The sequence below is a fragment of the Neltuma alba genome, unplaced genomic scaffold, assembly GCF_004799145.2.
Source record: "Neltuma alba isolate B1F8T4 unplaced genomic scaffold, ASM479914v2 tig00012871_pilon, whole genome shotgun sequence".
NCBI lineage: Eukaryota > Viridiplantae > Streptophyta > Magnoliopsida > Fabales > Fabaceae > Neltuma > Neltuma alba.
The window spans coordinates 148559-165427 of NW_021637250.1; the positions used below are offsets into that span (position 1 = coordinate 148559).

At 37.8% G+C, this 16869-nt stretch overlaps 2 protein-coding genes and 1 pseudogene across 2 annotated transcripts; 2 read left to right on the plus strand and 1 right to left on the minus strand.

Moving 5' to 3' along the window:
* Positions 1 to 1414: 1414 nt before the first annotated feature.
* LOC114732035 (dnaJ protein P58IPK homolog) lies at positions 1415 to 6530 on the plus strand. The gene is made up of 9 exons (XM_028919307.1): positions 1415 to 1671; positions 3124 to 3289; positions 3919 to 4120; positions 4256 to 4416; positions 4502 to 4595; positions 4715 to 4927; positions 5078 to 5158; positions 5693 to 5911; positions 6088 to 6530. The coding sequence occupies exons 1-9, from the start codon at positions 1539 to 1541 to the stop codon at positions 6286 to 6288; spliced, it is 1470 nt and encodes a 489-aa protein (XP_028775140.1). The 5' UTR covers positions 1415 to 1538; the 3' UTR covers positions 6289 to 6530.
* Positions 6531 to 7254: 724 nt separating this feature from the next.
* Positions 7255 to 8884, minus strand: LOC114732060 (fasciclin-like arabinogalactan protein 11; annotated as a pseudogene).
* A 1054-nt stretch (positions 8885 to 9938) lies between these two features.
* Positions 9939 to 16151, plus strand: LOC114732075 (WD repeat-containing protein 20-like). Its single transcript, XM_028919371.1, has 12 exons — positions 9939 to 10012; positions 10042 to 10268; positions 10795 to 11109; positions 11184 to 11292; positions 11381 to 11474; positions 12910 to 12997; positions 13098 to 13181; positions 13758 to 13854; positions 13960 to 14047; positions 14228 to 14333; positions 14407 to 14499; positions 15402 to 16151. Exons 2-12 carry the CDS (start codon positions 10101 to 10103, stop codon positions 15795 to 15797), a joined length of 1638 nt encoding a protein of 545 aa, XP_028775204.1. The 5' UTR covers positions 9939 to 10012; positions 10042 to 10100; the 3' UTR covers positions 15798 to 16151.
* The last annotated feature ends 718 nt before the right edge of the window (positions 16152 to 16869 follow it).

The following is a 16869-nucleotide window of genomic DNA, read 5'->3' on the forward strand; positions in this document are numbered from 1 at the left end:
CTGAAATATGTAGCAATTGTATTTTCTCACATACTAACAATGAAGCAAAACCTAAATCTCCTTGGTCAGCCTTTGTCTGGGGTTTCATAAAAGAAAAAGGTCATCAATATCAATATCAATATTAGAATCAGCAGCATAAAATATAAAGTTCATAATAAGTTCATTTTTTTAAATAAATTATAAAAAAGCTAATTATTCAAAAACTTTGGGGGTTCTCCTGTCTCTACTATGGAGGTTGTGGTGGGCAAGTGCCACGCGGTGATTCTTCTGGCGGACGAAGCGGAGCCGCAAGTATGGCCCAGTCTCTTTGTATAATTTTGGGCCATTGAAAGCCCAACAAGCATTCGGTGCATTTAAAGCCCAACAATTAGTTGGACTACTGAAAGCCCAACAATTAGTGGGCCTCCTCAGTTCTAATCCTTCCCAGCCCCTAGCTTCTCATCTCGGATTTTGAATCACACGCGTTGTGAGCCCCGACCAACCAATTGGAAGCAGGGTGCACTTACTGCTACAAGTGTTAACAAGAGCTTCTCTCTAAAATTTACCTTTTAATCATACTGAATCGGTGATTTTGATAAACAGCAAAATTGTGCACCACTGTTTTAAAAATTTATCAAATTCAGTTTCCTCTGAAATTGTTTGAATTCACTGCTGTGGGCGGCGGGGAAGACAAAAAATGTGCCCAGCTTAGCAACACCAATAACCCCTTTTTTTTTTTTGGCAAAACACGAGGGCACATTAAAATGAAAATATCCTTCAACAATGTTTAAATAATCCCGCCTTTCTTATTTTATTTTCTTTCCTTATTTCTATGGCCAATATAATGTTTTTGGTCTCGATTGTTGGGTCATCGATGCACAAATGACATTTAATTTGTCATAATTAAAAACTATCTCGTTGTTACAAATTTTTAAACAGCTCTGTTACTTGATGGACTACGAAGCCTTTGAATAAGGTAGTTGCTTACATTTTTTTTCATCATAAATTCCCATCAACATTTTATTCAGTATATCTAGTATTACTCCCATATGCAGCAGGTGGTATTTTTCATAAAAATAATATAGACGACGCGTTACTTTAAGAACACGCAATTGTTTAAATTTAGCTCATTTTTACTTTTGTTTTTAAATCGAGTTTAACTTAATATTTACATCTAAAAATGACAATGGTGACATGGAATGGTAAGAGAAGGCACTTATGACATGGCGGGTTTTAATTGGATACTTTTGGGAGCTGCCACAGTGGCTGAAAGAGGAAATGCCAAGAGTTAGTCTTATGATCCACGCGTAGATGTGTCATTGGCGGAAGCTACGTGGGATGACATGCTGCGTCGTCGTATCAGTGTAGGCTTCGATTCCGATTAATTTCCCTTTTTATTTATCATCCGGGCTTTTCTTCTCGCGAGCCTGTCATCGGCATCCCCTCGGACCAGCCTCTTCGACTTCAGATCATCTGTACCCTGCGAATTGCTCCCAGTCATCTATTTATTCTTTATGTGTGTAGCTATCCGGGTTTGAGACTAAAAGAGAAATATCCCAATGCTTAATCTTCTGGGTTTATCACCCGCCATGGATGCCGTAGGGTGGAGAGGACTGCTCTACGCAATCTCCATTCTTAATTTTGTTTTGGTCTGCCAGCTCGTTCTCCTTCAACCTCTGGTCTCCTCTTCGGGTAAGTAATCTGATACTCTGATCTCTCTATTCTTCTATGGTTTCCTGGGATGTCACTCTCAACCGATTAAAAAGCAATGGTTGATTTTCCCACCACAGTTTCCAAGTTCATTTTCCGTTTTCTCCTTCCAATGTCAAAATTTTAATGATGTCATCCAGTCCCGTTTCGTGTTCGCGGGCTCCTGCTGGTCTTGCGTTTTTGTGATTTTCTTGTTACTTTAAGCTCTTCTTGTTTAAATTTCCGGACCTTGTCGGGGAGATGTAGTATGAAACTTGTATGCGTAAATCAGAGCTGATCCCTAAACAGAAGCAACAAAGGTGACGTCTGCATGCTTTTGGAGAAATCCTTGATCATGGTATAAAAAATATACATTTAGCTAAACAGAAGTGGCAGCAATTGCCATACTCATAATGCGAATTTGGTCATTAAAAATTGAAATGCATTTGACAAAATGCACTACTATCTACAAAAAGACTCGTTTTTCTAAAGATATCATTTCTCCCCGTTGGGTTATGCACTACAGGGAAGTGGTAAATCTACCGCAAACCTTCTAGGATATTTGAAGGGTTAATCTTACGAAGATGTTTGTTTTAACCGACAATGTTTATTGAAAGAGCATCCGTTTACAGCGTCAAGTTCTCATGCTCCAACCTATGTCAAGCTAATTTTCATCGCTAATTGCATGCTATTAAATAATCTGACGTACAGCTAAGTCTTGATATTTTCTGCTTGACCAAGTCGTGACCATTATAACGGGAAGGTGTATTATCAAGTTTCAGTTTGGATTTACTGGCACAACAATAGATAAGAACTCTATGACCACTTAATCAGTAGTCACATTGATACGCTTCTTAGGGGATGTTTGGATGGAAACCAAACCACGGTTTCAAAAGTGATTTTACGGTATGTGAAGTAAATATGTGGAGGAGTTGGTCTCGATTTGCAGAAAAATGCTTTTGGAAAGCACTTTTAAGCAAACCCAAACATCCTTCTTCTTCTTTATCACAAAGTGGAGTCTCTTGGCTAAATTTATGTCCTTATAGCAAATGTCTGACTGGATTATCTTAACATCCTTCTTCTTTTGGGGTTATTCTTCTAAGATACGTTTGTTTCTCACGAAGAATAGAGGTATTCTTGTTTTGATGGTTTTCATTTTTTACCTTTCTTCTGTAGTGTTTTCTAGACATTTACCCGTTGATGATAAAAAGGTTACTGATAGTAACATTTTATGGTTACCCAATCTGAACCATGTAGATACCCAAGTAAGAGCTCATAAAACTGGTCAAAAAAGAACTGAGAGCTCAAGAAGCAGAGGGTGGGGATAAGTAGTATTCTGTATTTTATCCGCTTATATATATATATATATATATATATATATATATTTTAATGCTTGATGTCCAATTATTGTCTCTTGCTTAAACAGTCTGAAATTTTTTAATTGTATCTGAATAGAGGGAAAATCTGGAAATGCTGCTGAGTTATTTGAGAGGGTGTCACACAGTATAAAAGTGAAGCGTTATACGGAGGCGCTTGATGATTTAAATGCTGCCATTGAAGCAGATCCCACCCTTTCAGAAGCATACCTACGCCGGGCATCACTTCTTCGCCAGATATGCAGGTGTGCTTTATTTGCAAGTGTTTTATTACCTTCCTTGGCTTCTTCAAGCTTAGAAATATTTGTTGTTTGATGTTGGGAAGTTATCTCCTGGAAGTTATGTATAATATATATATATATATATATATATATATATATATAGAAAGGATATATGAGTTTTTAATGTTGTACCTAGATTCCACCTTGAGCTAAATGAAGGAATATCCAGAGAGGAAAATATTCACTTCGTTATCTCTCCCATTCCTTCCTAGTAACTTCAATGTCTATCGTTGACGCATCCCTGTTCTGCTTCTTGAGAACAATGCCACTAAAAAACTTTTACAAATATCAAGTATATTTTTTATGGAGTAATTCTTTATACAATCTAATACTAGAGTGTTATTGAGTCACTAACCGCAGATGGTGGGATCAAATTGCCAATCATTTTTTCTCAGGAATGAGGGTTGTTACATTTGAAAGTTTTTTCCCATCAACCTTTCCTAAAATTTGTTTAAGATTGAAAAATTACAGAATGATACATGGAAGCCCCTTGGTTCCACAGTGTTCACCATGCAATTCCTCCCCCTCCCCATCTCTCTCTCAAACTCCTAATTATAAAGTTATATGATTCAGGTGCTTTTTGGCTAATGTAGATACAAGGAATCTGAGGGGAGCTACAGAAAGTTTTTGGAGATGAAACCTGGAAATTCAGCAGCAGAAAAGGAACTCTCTCAGTTGTTGCAGGCCCAAAGTGCTCTAGAAACGGCTCAATCATTCTTTGATTCGGGCAACTTCTCAAAATCCTTGGAATACATCAATAAAATAGTGCTTGTTTTTTCTCCTGAATGCTCAAAGGTACAGCTTTGCACTTTTTCATATTTTAAGCATCGTTTCCATGTATCAATAGTTGCATTTTATATTCTGGAAGTAATTGGTCTGAAGTGTTGGGTGGAACCAGCATGTTAACTCAATAGGAATTGTCTGCTACAGGCTAAGCTTCTAAAAGTAAAGCTGTTGATTGCTGATAAAGACTATGAAGAGGCCATTGCGGAGTCTGGATTCATTCTTAAGGAAGATGAGAATAATTTAGAGGCATTGTTGCTTCGAGGGCGTGCATACTATTATTTGGCTGATCATGATGTTGCCGTGAGGTTTGTGATGTAGCAAACACTATTAAATTCTCATAATGCCTTTGTCGTTTTGGGTATAATGTATTGTGTTTGTGGACATGTTCAGGCATTACCAGAAAGGTCTCCGCCTAGATCCTGAGCATAGTGAACTGAAAAAAGCATATTTCGGATTGAAAAATCTACTGAAAAAGAGTAAAAGTGTAAGCATGCATCCTTTTTTTTTTTCCCTGAATGTTTTTACTTATGTATGATTCTTTTTCTTTTTTCCCTACTTTGTGGTGCTCAAGAGCCATTGCTGGTTTTTGTTTGCTTCCTGCAGGCTGAAGATAATGTCAGTAAGGGTAAACTGCGGGTGGCCGTGGAGGAATTCAAAACTGCACTGGCAGTTGATCCTAAGCATCTTGCACATAATGTACATCTGCATCTTGGCTTGTGTAAAGTTTTGGTTAGACTTGGTAGGGGAAAAGATGCTTTGAACAGTTGTGATGAAGTTCTTAAGATCAATGAAGATCTCGTTGAAGCTCTTGTTCAGGTTCGCTTTTGTGCCATTGTGCTTCTCCTTGATGTCGTCTTGTTTTGTCTTGTTCTCTCGTATATGGAATGTAGAACGCATTACCTTATTTCCAGTTACATATTGTGTGGGCTGACTTAGAATTACTTATCTGGTTGTTATATATCTCAGAGGGGAGAAGCTAAACTTCTAACAGAGGATTGGGAGGGAGCTGTTCAAGATCTGAAATCAGCCACTCAAAAATCTCCTCAGGTTTGTCTTAGAGTTTCAAATTATAATCACCGGTAAATTTGCTGGAACTGGAGATTCTGTGAGTAATTTTGTTTCTTGGGCTACAGAGTTTAGGTGAAGCACACTGCTTTAAAGTTGTGTTCTTTTATTTTTCCTCTGGGTTGGCGTTATTCTTCTGCTTCCCCTTTTTTCATTGCCATCAAATATGTTCTTTTGGGTCAATTAATTTGTGACTGTTTTTCTATGCTGTTCTCCAGAGGAGAAATCGATTTGACTATTTGATTTAAAATTGAAGCCGCATTTGTTATTCATAACTCCTATTTATTGACAGATAGTGTGAGAGGTGAAAGTCAAGAGTTGGGAGTATTGTCTTATTAGTGTTTGTGTTAATTATTTTAATTTGAGACCTCTGCTTTAAAGAACTCTGCCTTGCAACCTTTTCAGCTGCTTGTTATGCAGGGAATGTTTGTTTTTTATCATCATCATCATCATCATCATGTTATTTTTTATTTTTTTTATATATGTAGTACTTATATGTTTTGTCTATCATTGCAGGATATGAATATTCGTGAAGCTTTGATGAGGGCTGAAAAAGCTTTAAAGATAAGCAAGCGCAAAGATTACTACAAGATTCTGGGGATTTCAAAAACGTCTTCTATGTCTGAGATAAAACGTGCCTACAAGAAACTTGCTTTGCAGTGGCACCCTGATAAGAACGTGGACAACAGGGAAGAAGCAGAGGCTAAATTCCGAGAAATTGCTGCTGCATATGAGGTCTTAATCATGAATATAATGACTTACTCTGCATTAATATTAGTGTTTCTTCAATCTTACCATGCTCGTCTACTCCAATCTCTTGTTGGTAGATGTGATTGAGGGATTTAAGAGAAACTTGCTGTGATTGGGATGTGATTAGTTTGTTTATTACTGATTGTTACAATGAATTATAGGTTCTGAGTGACGAAGATAAACGAACCAGATATGACAGAGGGGAAGACCTTGAAGACATGGGAATGGGTGGGGGAGGCGGAGGTTTCAACCCCTTTGGTGGCGGGGGCCAGCAGTTTACCTTTACTTTTGAGGGAGGCTTCCCTGGTGGATTTGGGGGCTTTCCTGGCGGCGGCGGCGGCGGCTTTGAGTTTCATTTTTGATTGATGATCATGGAAAGTTGCGACTTTTATTGAGGAGCTCACAAATGATATGACTAATTTCTAACGGCTGTTGGGATAAATGGGTAGGCCATCTGCATAGGCTTGTAAGTTGTAAGATAAGAAATGACTTTAGAGATGATGTTTGTAGAAAATTTTGTTTGGATCTGCTTTAGCCTATGCAGGAAGTGAGGGGCCTGGCAGTCATTATACATTTGCTTTTTTTTTTTTTTTACCAGAATTATACATTTGGATTGAAATATTTTATTTCTTTACCTTACCATTAAATTTAAAAAAGAAAATCACGCCCTTATATAAATACCTACCTGCTGGATGGTAGAGTTCTTGGATTACTCTTCGAGTTACTGCGTCCTAGCGTGACAGACAGCTACGGTAGTGATGCAGGGTAGAATGTGAATGAAAGTTTCTCATGATTTTCTGATCATGGATAATTGTTATTAGCAGGGGAACCCAAAAATGGTTACCATTTTTTTGTAGCGGGGATCCGACTTTTTGTTCCTCTGTTAATTTTTATGTTGCCTGTCAGTGCGGTGGAAGATTATCCCACTTTCTACTGTTAACACCACTACACCATGTGATGCGTTACTTCTACTCCAAGCCAACTCCAGAATTCCTTCAACAAGTTTCTATTGCACGTTTTTATCTTTCTGGATTTTGAGCGTGATTTTCACCCGAAGTGTGGCCCCTTGAAAAGGATCGAAACTTCAATTTTGTTTACGCCGATGACATGCATAGCTTGGACGGCTTTGTTGCTATCTATAAGATATGAAATCTGATAAAATCTCAATTACATATTCACTACTCATTGTTAATGTTAATTTAAATAAAGATCAATTCTAATCCACAAGATCTCCATTCCCAAAGAGCTGAAGGCTCACTTTAAGGCGGAAAAATTGCAAGAAAACGAGGGACCCCAAGAATTATAGCCACAGACAGGAAGCAGCCATGGTAATAACCGCAATAATGACGGAGATACTTTCTGCGGCACGGTTGTCAAGACTTAAGACCGATTACACATGAGTGTCAATCGCGGTATCTGAAGAGCCAGATGGGGCATCCGATGCTTGAACATTTTTCTCCGACTTGGTCGGGGCCGGGGCCGGAGCTGGTGCTGCTGTTGGCGGAGGGCCAAAAAGTGCTGGAGGAAGGATCGCTTGATCTACTTGATACACCGCAAGCTGCTTCTTAGTGTATATAGTATTATCCTCCGTTGCATTTACCACCCCCCTTATTATGTTTACGTGGTTCCTTGAGGTGGTCACATTCAGAGGAAACTCTTCATCATCGCCGTTTCCAGCCTCCGTGTGCAAGGGATTGCTGGCATTTTAAAACTGAGACATGGTGTACAGATTGTAAAGAACGTGGAACTGGGCCAGCTGAAGTTGTTCCAGGGAATTGATGGAGAGTGCCTGGTTCCAGGCATTATCAGTGGGTGCGAAGACGGTGAGGCCTTCGTTCGAGTTGTTGAGCCTAGTATTAATGGCATCGGCGACCTAGGTGTCTTTGACTATCCTGATGAAGGTAGTGAATTGGCCTGCCTTTTGGAAGATCTGGGTAATCTTGGTGGGGCTAGCTGGTGCTGGAGCCAGTGCTGGTGTTTGCGTAGAAACTGACTGCGGCAACTAGAAGACGTTAATGGAAAACAGAGGCTTGGCTTGGCCATTCTGGGAAAAAATCAACAAGACTAGGATTTGTCACAAGTGAAGGGATGGGATTTTGCATGGATATATAAGGAGAGTGAAAGAGAAGTGAGTGATAAGAAATGAGGTGGAGAGTTGTGATTCATAGAAGGTGGCAAGAGAATCTCAAGCGTGGACTTTTCTGTGCAAAGGCAAAACATTACGGGAAAGGAGAGTAGCTTTAGGATGCAGGAAAAACAATCAGATCGGCAATTGATATGGGATTGAAATGTCAGTGGGGTGGGCGAAATGATGTTTCTACCTTTTGCTTCTGTTTCAATTTACTCAACAATGCTGCTACTTATCACTAATAAGTAGCGACAATTATTGCCGTAAAGGGATTACATGTTCTGCGACTTCTTGACTTTAATATAAAACTTAGTTTCTAAATATAATATCTTAATTCATTTTATTTTTTTATTATTATTTATAGTTTTTGTGGTAACTGCACATTAGATTTTCATCAAATAATAGTTCTAACTAATACACATTATTAATAAAAATATTTTAGAGAAGATAAGACATATTTATTATAAGTAACTAACTTAAAAAATTCTTTTAATTTATTTAAATCAGCCAACTAGTTCTTATATCAAGAACTAAAAATAGTATTTCTTATTTGTTCATTTTGCCAACTCTTTACTTTTATTAACAGAATTAGCAAAGAAACTCGTCTATGCTGATTGTCCATTTTCTTAGCCATATTTTAGACTGTATTTAAATCTTGAATGTGTATATACATTTTGCATATCAGCGACATTCACAGAATATAAATTAGAGGGTATTTAAATGGAAATCCAAACTATAACTTTAAAAGTGACTTTACAGTATATAAAATAAATATGTAGAAAAGTTTGTTTTCATCTGTGAAAAAATACAGCATCCTGGTTCGGTGACATCAGTCTCTCACTTTTCATTTAGAGAAATGACATGCGAATCAATTGAAGTTTATCTCTCGGCTTTTCTCAGTAAGTCGGTTAATAGTTGTCAGTGTCGTTACTCCAGCTACGTGGTTAGCCGCATTTAAGGAATGCCTAATTCTAAGCGGTTGTTCCTTTTCGGCCATAAACATATCAGATGTTAACCAGTTCGGGCACAGACTCAAAACATTTATGATATTCCGTTGTTCTCCCGCCAATGGGCTTGGTGTAATACCCACCTTCCTTCTCACGTAAATGCCGTTTTACACTATGTTCCACGTACTGCTACAAATCTTAAGAAGTATTTTGACTAGGTTTTAGAGTGTTTTTACAGTTACAAGTAAATATGTAGTTTGTCCATTTTGTGAAAAAATGCTTCTGATAAGCACTTTTGAGTCCAAACACTCTTAGTTTGACTTGTTCTAGCTTTTTCCAAGCATGAGCTCCATCAAACATTGAAAAGTAACTGAACCGAGGATTTCCTGTTCCGGCAAAATTTGAAGTACTCGTCGAACTGCTTCAACTATCCTCCTGTTTATTTCATCTTCTCATCGTACTATTATTTGTAACATAAAATAATAGTAGGGTTTTTTGTGGGCTATTGCGCCTCACAAACGAGTAGTTTGAGGATCAATTCTTATAATCAGGCCCATCAATCTCCAATAGCAAAAGCCCAAACCAAAAGGTGAAAAGCCCGGGGAAGAAAGGACAGAAAACGGAAGAGGAGGCATCATGAGATGCACCTGAGCCCCGAACGGATGGAATCTTTTATGAAATGGATTAGGCTAAAGAAGTGTGATGTGTCCAAAAGTGCGGAGATTGATCATTTGACTGCAGAACAGCACGAAATGGTGAATGGGTCTCAATGGAGCCCATGTGCCGTTGAAGTGCTTGCAAACAAGGTTCCCCCCTATAGACAGATCCCACTACGAATGGTTGCCGCCCGTTTCGTTGACTGTGGAGGAGGGCGTTGATGTCAAATCTTTCGCCTTTTTCATGAATACACTCTACTCTCACTTGGCAGCAGCGTTTCAATCAGCCGAAATGCGTTTGATCTGAGAAGCCGTTGAGCACGACATACTCTTAGTATAGAGCCGTAGGCGAGACCTGCCAAAGCGCGAAGGAGCATTCGATTCAATGTTTTAAGTACTTATTGTCATGATCATATGTTATCGTTCCTATCTTAATCGCCACCATGATCAACACCGCCAACGGTACCATGTCCCCATCTTCGTCGGCCAACGCACAAGCCCCTGGCCTCAAGACTTATTTTAAGACTCCAGAAGGTCGTTATAAGGTTCAATATGAGAAGAGTCATCCTTCCGGTCTCCTTCACTACGCTCATGGTAAAACCGTCACTCAGGTTAGCTCTCTCTATTTTGTTTTCTTCCAATTTGTTTTGCCATTATTTTTTTCTCTCTTCCGGGAGGTGGGTACTTCTCATGACGCCCATTTAGTACAATCTATCAGCTAACATTCTCCTTGTCAATATTAGTGTTCGCCTCTAGGGTTTTTCTTCATGATGAATTCGTCTTACATCATACTATCAATTCGAAGTTAAATCATGTTTCTCATATCAAGGGTGTCTTTATATTCTAAATTTAACAAAAGACGATTGTCAGAAATGCCGGTACTCTGGTTGGTATTGGTCCTACGTATTGGTATTTAGGCATTTGGAAGTTAATTTGGTTATTATACCTCTGTTAGTTCCACCAGTTATTCTATTTTCTGTCGGCTACTTCTGTAGAATCAATGTCAGAGACGGCTTGAATCTTTCTAATATCGTGGCTTTCCCACCTGATGAATTGCTTTTTATTGTCGATTGCGTGTTCCTCCCATTACTGTTGTCTCCATGTGCAATCGTGGTGTTGATTTGATGGCATTATCAGGTAACTTTGGCACATCTCAAGGACAAGCCAACGCCTTCAACACCAACTGGTACATCTTCAAGTTTCAGCGCCACTAGCGGGGTAAGGTCTGCAGCAGCTAAATTGTTGGGAGGAAGCAACGGAAGCCGAGCACTTAGTTTTGTTGGAGGGAATGGTAGCAGCAAGAATGCTGGAGTAAACAGTAGAATTGGTTCCCTTGGAGCCTCAAGCACAAGTAATTCGATGCTTATTTCAAATTTCGATGGAAAAGGAACTTACTTGATCTTTAATGTTGGTGATGCAATTTTCATAAGCGATCTGAATTCTCAGGACAAGGTATACTGTTTGAATTTTGATGGATTTGAAGTACTTTGGGTTTTGGTTTGTGAGAGGCTTTCCATTTAATGTAGGACCCCGTTAAGTCTATTCACTTCAGTAATTCCAATCCTGTGTGCCATGCATTTGATCCGGATGCTAAGGATGGGCATGATTTACTTATTGGTTTGAACAACGGTGATGGTAATAAATGTTCACAAGACTCCATTTTCGTTTCTATAATGAAAATTGGAATTTTATAAATTTATTGGCCCTGTGTTTATTATTGTAGTCTACTCAGTGTCACTTAGACAGCAGTTACAGGATGCTGGCAAAAAGCTTGTTGGAGCTCATCATTACAACAAAGATGGTTCCATCAATAACAGGCAAGATTTAATCATTACAACAAATTCTGTTTCAAAGGGTTCTTCAAAGCAACAAACCACCTTCTTTGTGAACTTCCCTTTTGTTGTTCAAGTCGATTGTGAGCTTTTATGATAAATTTCCAAGAAAAACAAGCTGGAGGATCTTATGCTCAGAAGTCCTGAATTTGATATTCACTATGTGAAAGGTGCCCAAATTTCATTGAGTGTTGCCTACCCAAATTCATGATTTAGCCAGAGACAGATTGTACTATCTGTTAATTCAAGAAAAACGTTTAAGCTAGTTACTGATCTATAATCCATATCCCCGTGGCTAGCTGGCTACAAATGCATGAAGATGGCTGTTTTAGTGCCTTCGATGCTGAGTTTCAGTTGCCTATCTTGTTTTCTGTTCAACCCATTTTTCATATATGGTTTAGACCGGTAGACAGACACTAGGTCAGGTGGTTGAGATGTGGGGATTTGGCATAAGGAGCTATAAATCTTGACATTAACAGTTAGATCTGTTTACTCTGTAGGCACTAAACTTTGTGTGTTTGCTTTTGATGAAAATGATGCCTGCTGAGATTTTATTCCTTTTTAAACATTTTGTTATTCTCCAGGCGTGAACATATCTTGCTAATTTAGCATTATAGGGTGCTGAGAACCCTGTATTCACATTCATGCTTCTGTAATGCAACTTGTGTTGTATTCACAGGTCTTGCCATATGATGTGCCAGATTAACATATTTACATCCATATGCTCTATTCTCTTTAGCATTTAACTAAGTGGCAGAAAATATTACTTCTGAATTTGGAATTGAAGGGAAAATTTGATCAAGTACGGGTAATTTAGTTGTTCAAAAGATTCCTTCCATGGAAAGATGAATGCAAGTGTTCATTTATTCGAAGAAGGAAATTTGATATTTTAAAAGTTGACATTGCTTGTTTCTTGTTCATAATAAGGTCTTCCTTTTTCAGCATTAGTCATGAGGCATAGAAATCTGGAAATGTTATGGCCTACGCTATTATGTGGCTTGTCTCTGGCATTATGAGCATATTTTCTCTTCCTGTTCATATCACAGGTTTGATGCAATAATCCTTGTGATCTTTGTTTACATCCTGTTTAAGTCCCATACAAGGATAATGCGCTTCTGGGATGACTTGTATTTGATGGAGTCATATATCTTTCTATGAGCTTATGAAGGAATTTCTGGCCAGTGGCAAATTGGTCTAATGAATTCTACTTATACCAAGTAATGTATTCAAACTAGTTTCAAGTGAAATACAGCGGTCTTAATTTCTTGGCTTTGAGTGGCAGAGAGATTGGAAGCCATCTCTCTTAATTTTAGTTATTGAAATTGTTTAAGAAGCCTTCATGAACTTCCATGCGTGTTGAAATGGTGTTGAGAAACTATATTTGGAATCTAGCTTGATTGAGGCATGTTGCTCTGAGCAGTCGATGCACTTGTATAGCTTGGGCACCGGGAGGTGATGGTGCTTTTGTTGTAGCTCATGCTGATGGGAATTTGTACGTATATGAAAAGGCAAGCCTTGATCTCAAAAGAGATGCAAATCTTATAATTTGTCAATTATGAGTTCTTTTACAATGATTTGAGTATATTTGCATTTCCTATCTAATTTCAGAGCAAAGACGGTGCTGGTGATTCATCATTCCCAGTTATCAAAGATCAAACACAATTTTCTGTTGCACATGCACGTTATAGTAAGGTATTAAGTTCCTGCCTGCGCCACTTTTAAGCAAACTACGGTTTTTCTTTTTTTGGCCCAAGAAGTCAAATATAATATTGTTAACTGCATTTTACATGTGTTTCTATGGACTTAATTGTTTCCAAAATTGAGGGTAATTGCATCAGTATGATTACTAATTAGACATGGTGTTTATCTGCATCACAAATTTAGAACTATATATTTTACCATTCATTTAGTGATGCTGTTTAACTGTGAAATTTTAATTTAGACTACTAGGCAAAGGTTGACACCTGTATATATGCCAATTATGTTTTAACATCGTAAATTCTCTCTTTTACTCATTATATTGCCGACGCGTCGCTCTATTGGCATGCTGCTTTCTCATAATTTTTTAGTTTCTGTTAATTATAGTCATCTGAACGCCATTTGTTTATTCATCTCCATTTTCTTTGTGATTTATTACTCATGTCGTATGCTATGATTCTTTCTTGACATGACAATAACAGATAACCTTATGGCTGCACACAAGTTTTACTTATTGCATAACAATTGACATTTATCAGTTAATTTGTTTTTGGGATATAATCTTTGCAGAGTAATCCAATAGCCAGATGGCACACATGCCAGGGGTCAATCAATAGCATGTCTTTCTCGCCAGATGGGGTATACTTAGCAACTGTTGGAAGAGATGGTACATATTTATTCAATGCTGTCAGCGTTGCGTGGTAGTTGTGCATCTGATTTTATTTTTCTGGTACGAACAACTTAATCATTTCATCTGATAACTTGTATTCAGGTTATTTACGAGTGTTTGATTACTCGAAAGAACAACTTATATGTGGGGGCAAAAGTTATTATGGTGCTTTATTATGTTGTGCTTGGAGGTGAGACATGTTTAGTTAAAGTCATTTTATTAGTTGATTATCATCTGTGATTAATTATTTGCTTATATCTTCGTCTCTAAGGTTTCAATTTCAAATATAATATACCTAACTTGTTCAAAATAGTGCTTGGTATACCCCTGGTTTCATAGTCTAAATACCCTTATGTAATTCTACTATTAGCATGGATGGAAAATATATCTTGACTGGAGGAGAAGATGATTTAGTTCAAGTTTGGAGCATGGAAGATCGCAAGGTTGTGGCATGGGGTGAGGGGCACAACTCATGGGTAAGTTGCTTAACTCTAGTTGGAAGCTTGTATTCTGTCATAGCATTAATTTCTGTCAAATGCTGCCTACCAGGTCAGTGGAGTGGCTTTTGATTCATATTGGTCCTCACCAAATTCAAATGACAATGCAGAGAGTGTTATGTATAGGTTTGGTTCTGTTGGCCAGGTACTCAGAATAATAATTTCATGTATTCTTGTGGTTGTGGCTCTTGATTTCATGTATTAGCTTTGGTTCTGTAGGCCAGGTACTTAGACAAATAATTTCATTTATTCTTGTGGTTATGGCTCTTAGCTTACGGAAAAAAAAAAAAATTCTGGTCAAAGTTTTTAGCCCGGTTATTTTTGAAGTTTTGTTAAAAACAAACCATTTGCCTGCTTATGGTGGAGTTGACGGATTATTATGGGGCTTTTGGTTTTCAACTTTCAAATCTGGTGAGTATCATTATGAAAAATTTTCAGTCATGGGTGCCAATTATGAGTTCTGCGGCTGGCCTATAGGAAATAGTGTGCTGATTAGTTAAAGATGCTGCAAAAGCTGAAACAACAAAATAAATATATGAGAAAGACTAATATATGGTCGTAGCTTATTCCTGTATTGATGAATGCTGGGTTCAGCTGCTGTCATATTTCATTTAGAAAATGCTAATTATCCAATTAATTATCCAGAATGCTGGGTTCAGCTGCTGTCATATTTCACTGTGATCCGCCAAAGGAAAGTTAATTAATTGGAAACATGTAGCAGAATGCTGGTAGGAAGGGAGATATTTTTGTTGGCAGTATAAATTATATATAAACCTGTATCACATTTTATTTTACTCTACACAAGTTGGAGATGAACTCCAGCTGCATCAATAACATATTGAAAATCTGAGGAAATGTGCTGCGATTTGGAGAAATGTACTTCTAGGGGCATGTGATGCTGTCAGAACTTTATTGGCCTTTGGTCTGTGTGATCGTCGTTCACTTTGTGATTAATACTGCTGATATAAATTATTGTTCATCACATTTTTGCATTACTCTAGCTCTTCGATTACATAAATTCTGGCATTTAAATGTTTTGATGGTCAGGATGCTCAATTGCTTCTGTGGGACTTGGAAATGGATGAGATAGTAGTACCATTAAGACGTCCTCCTGGTGGATCTCCGACGTACAGTACCGGAAGCCAGTCATCCCATTGGGACAATGTCGTCCCATTGGGCACGCTGCAACCTGCTCCAAGCATGCAGGATGTGCCTAAAATCTCACCACTGGTCGCTCACCGTGTGCATACTGAACCACTATCAAGCGTGATATTTACTCAGGAATCTGTACTTACTGCCTGCAGGGAGGGGCACATAAAAATCTGGATGAGACCTGGGGTTGCCGACAGCCAATCAAACAACACCGAAACATTGTTATCTAGCAGCCACAGAGAGAAATCTACACTGTCAAGCAAGGCTGGTAATTCTAGTTACAAGCAATGACTAGATGTTGCCAATCTAAAGGGAATTTTAGCTTCCTTCTTCTTTTTCCTTTTCTTGATATGGTTGTTTATGTTTTAATCCGATTGGTTTCATAATTTAAGGTGTTTATACTAGTAAGATGAACCAAAGTGGTTCTATTGTATATCCAGGGATGAGAATGCCATTGACGGCATTGAGGATGGGTAGGAGATTTTTCTTCCTCCTCCTCCTCTGTAATTACAAAACGGCTTTTTTCGTTTTCCCCTCTTTAGGACATTCCTAACGACAGGAATAATCTGAAATTCTTATTTGTTGCACTTTCATATAACCTTGAGAGATTTTCAACTGCTTGGCATTCCTCCTTTGGATTTTTGACGTTATTTGGGCACTTTTTATAGCTAAGCACTAGCGCAGCTTCCCTGCTTCATTATTAATTCACTCCATTTAATTTCCAAGGAGGCTACATTGATCCATGTATTTATCTGCATGATTCAAATTGGAAAGAGCTGGTCTCGATAATTTTCAGGAAAAACTACGGATGTTATTGTTTTCCGGCCAACGGAAAAACTACGAATGTTACGTACGTGTTATAGATGTTTTATTTGTATGCCAATAATGTCAAGAAAAGCCACTTGAAAGCGGGAGATCCTGAGCTTTATTCCACTGATAATGCGTGTCTTTGTAAATTAAAAAAAAAAAAAAAGTAGAAAAGATGTCCTATTCATATCATTTGTGGATTACAGTCATTTTTGTTCTTCCATGCTACAATAATCTCATTGTAGAGATTAAAATTGCCGCTTATAGGGTTAGTCATTCGATTAGATAACGTTGGGCCTCAAAATCTTTTTACTCATTGCCTGCCTGAGCGGTGAAAAATAAAAATCAAATTATAATTTTAAAAATATTTTTATGGTATGTAAAATAAATATAAAAAATTTGTCTTGTTTTATAAAAAATATTTTTTAAAATATTTTTATATATTTTCAAACACTCCCTAAGACCCACTGACTAATTGGTTATTTGCTTTTTATTAATTTATTTAATCATTTGATTTCTCTACTGAATAACTTTAAAAGTACAAATTATGTTAAGA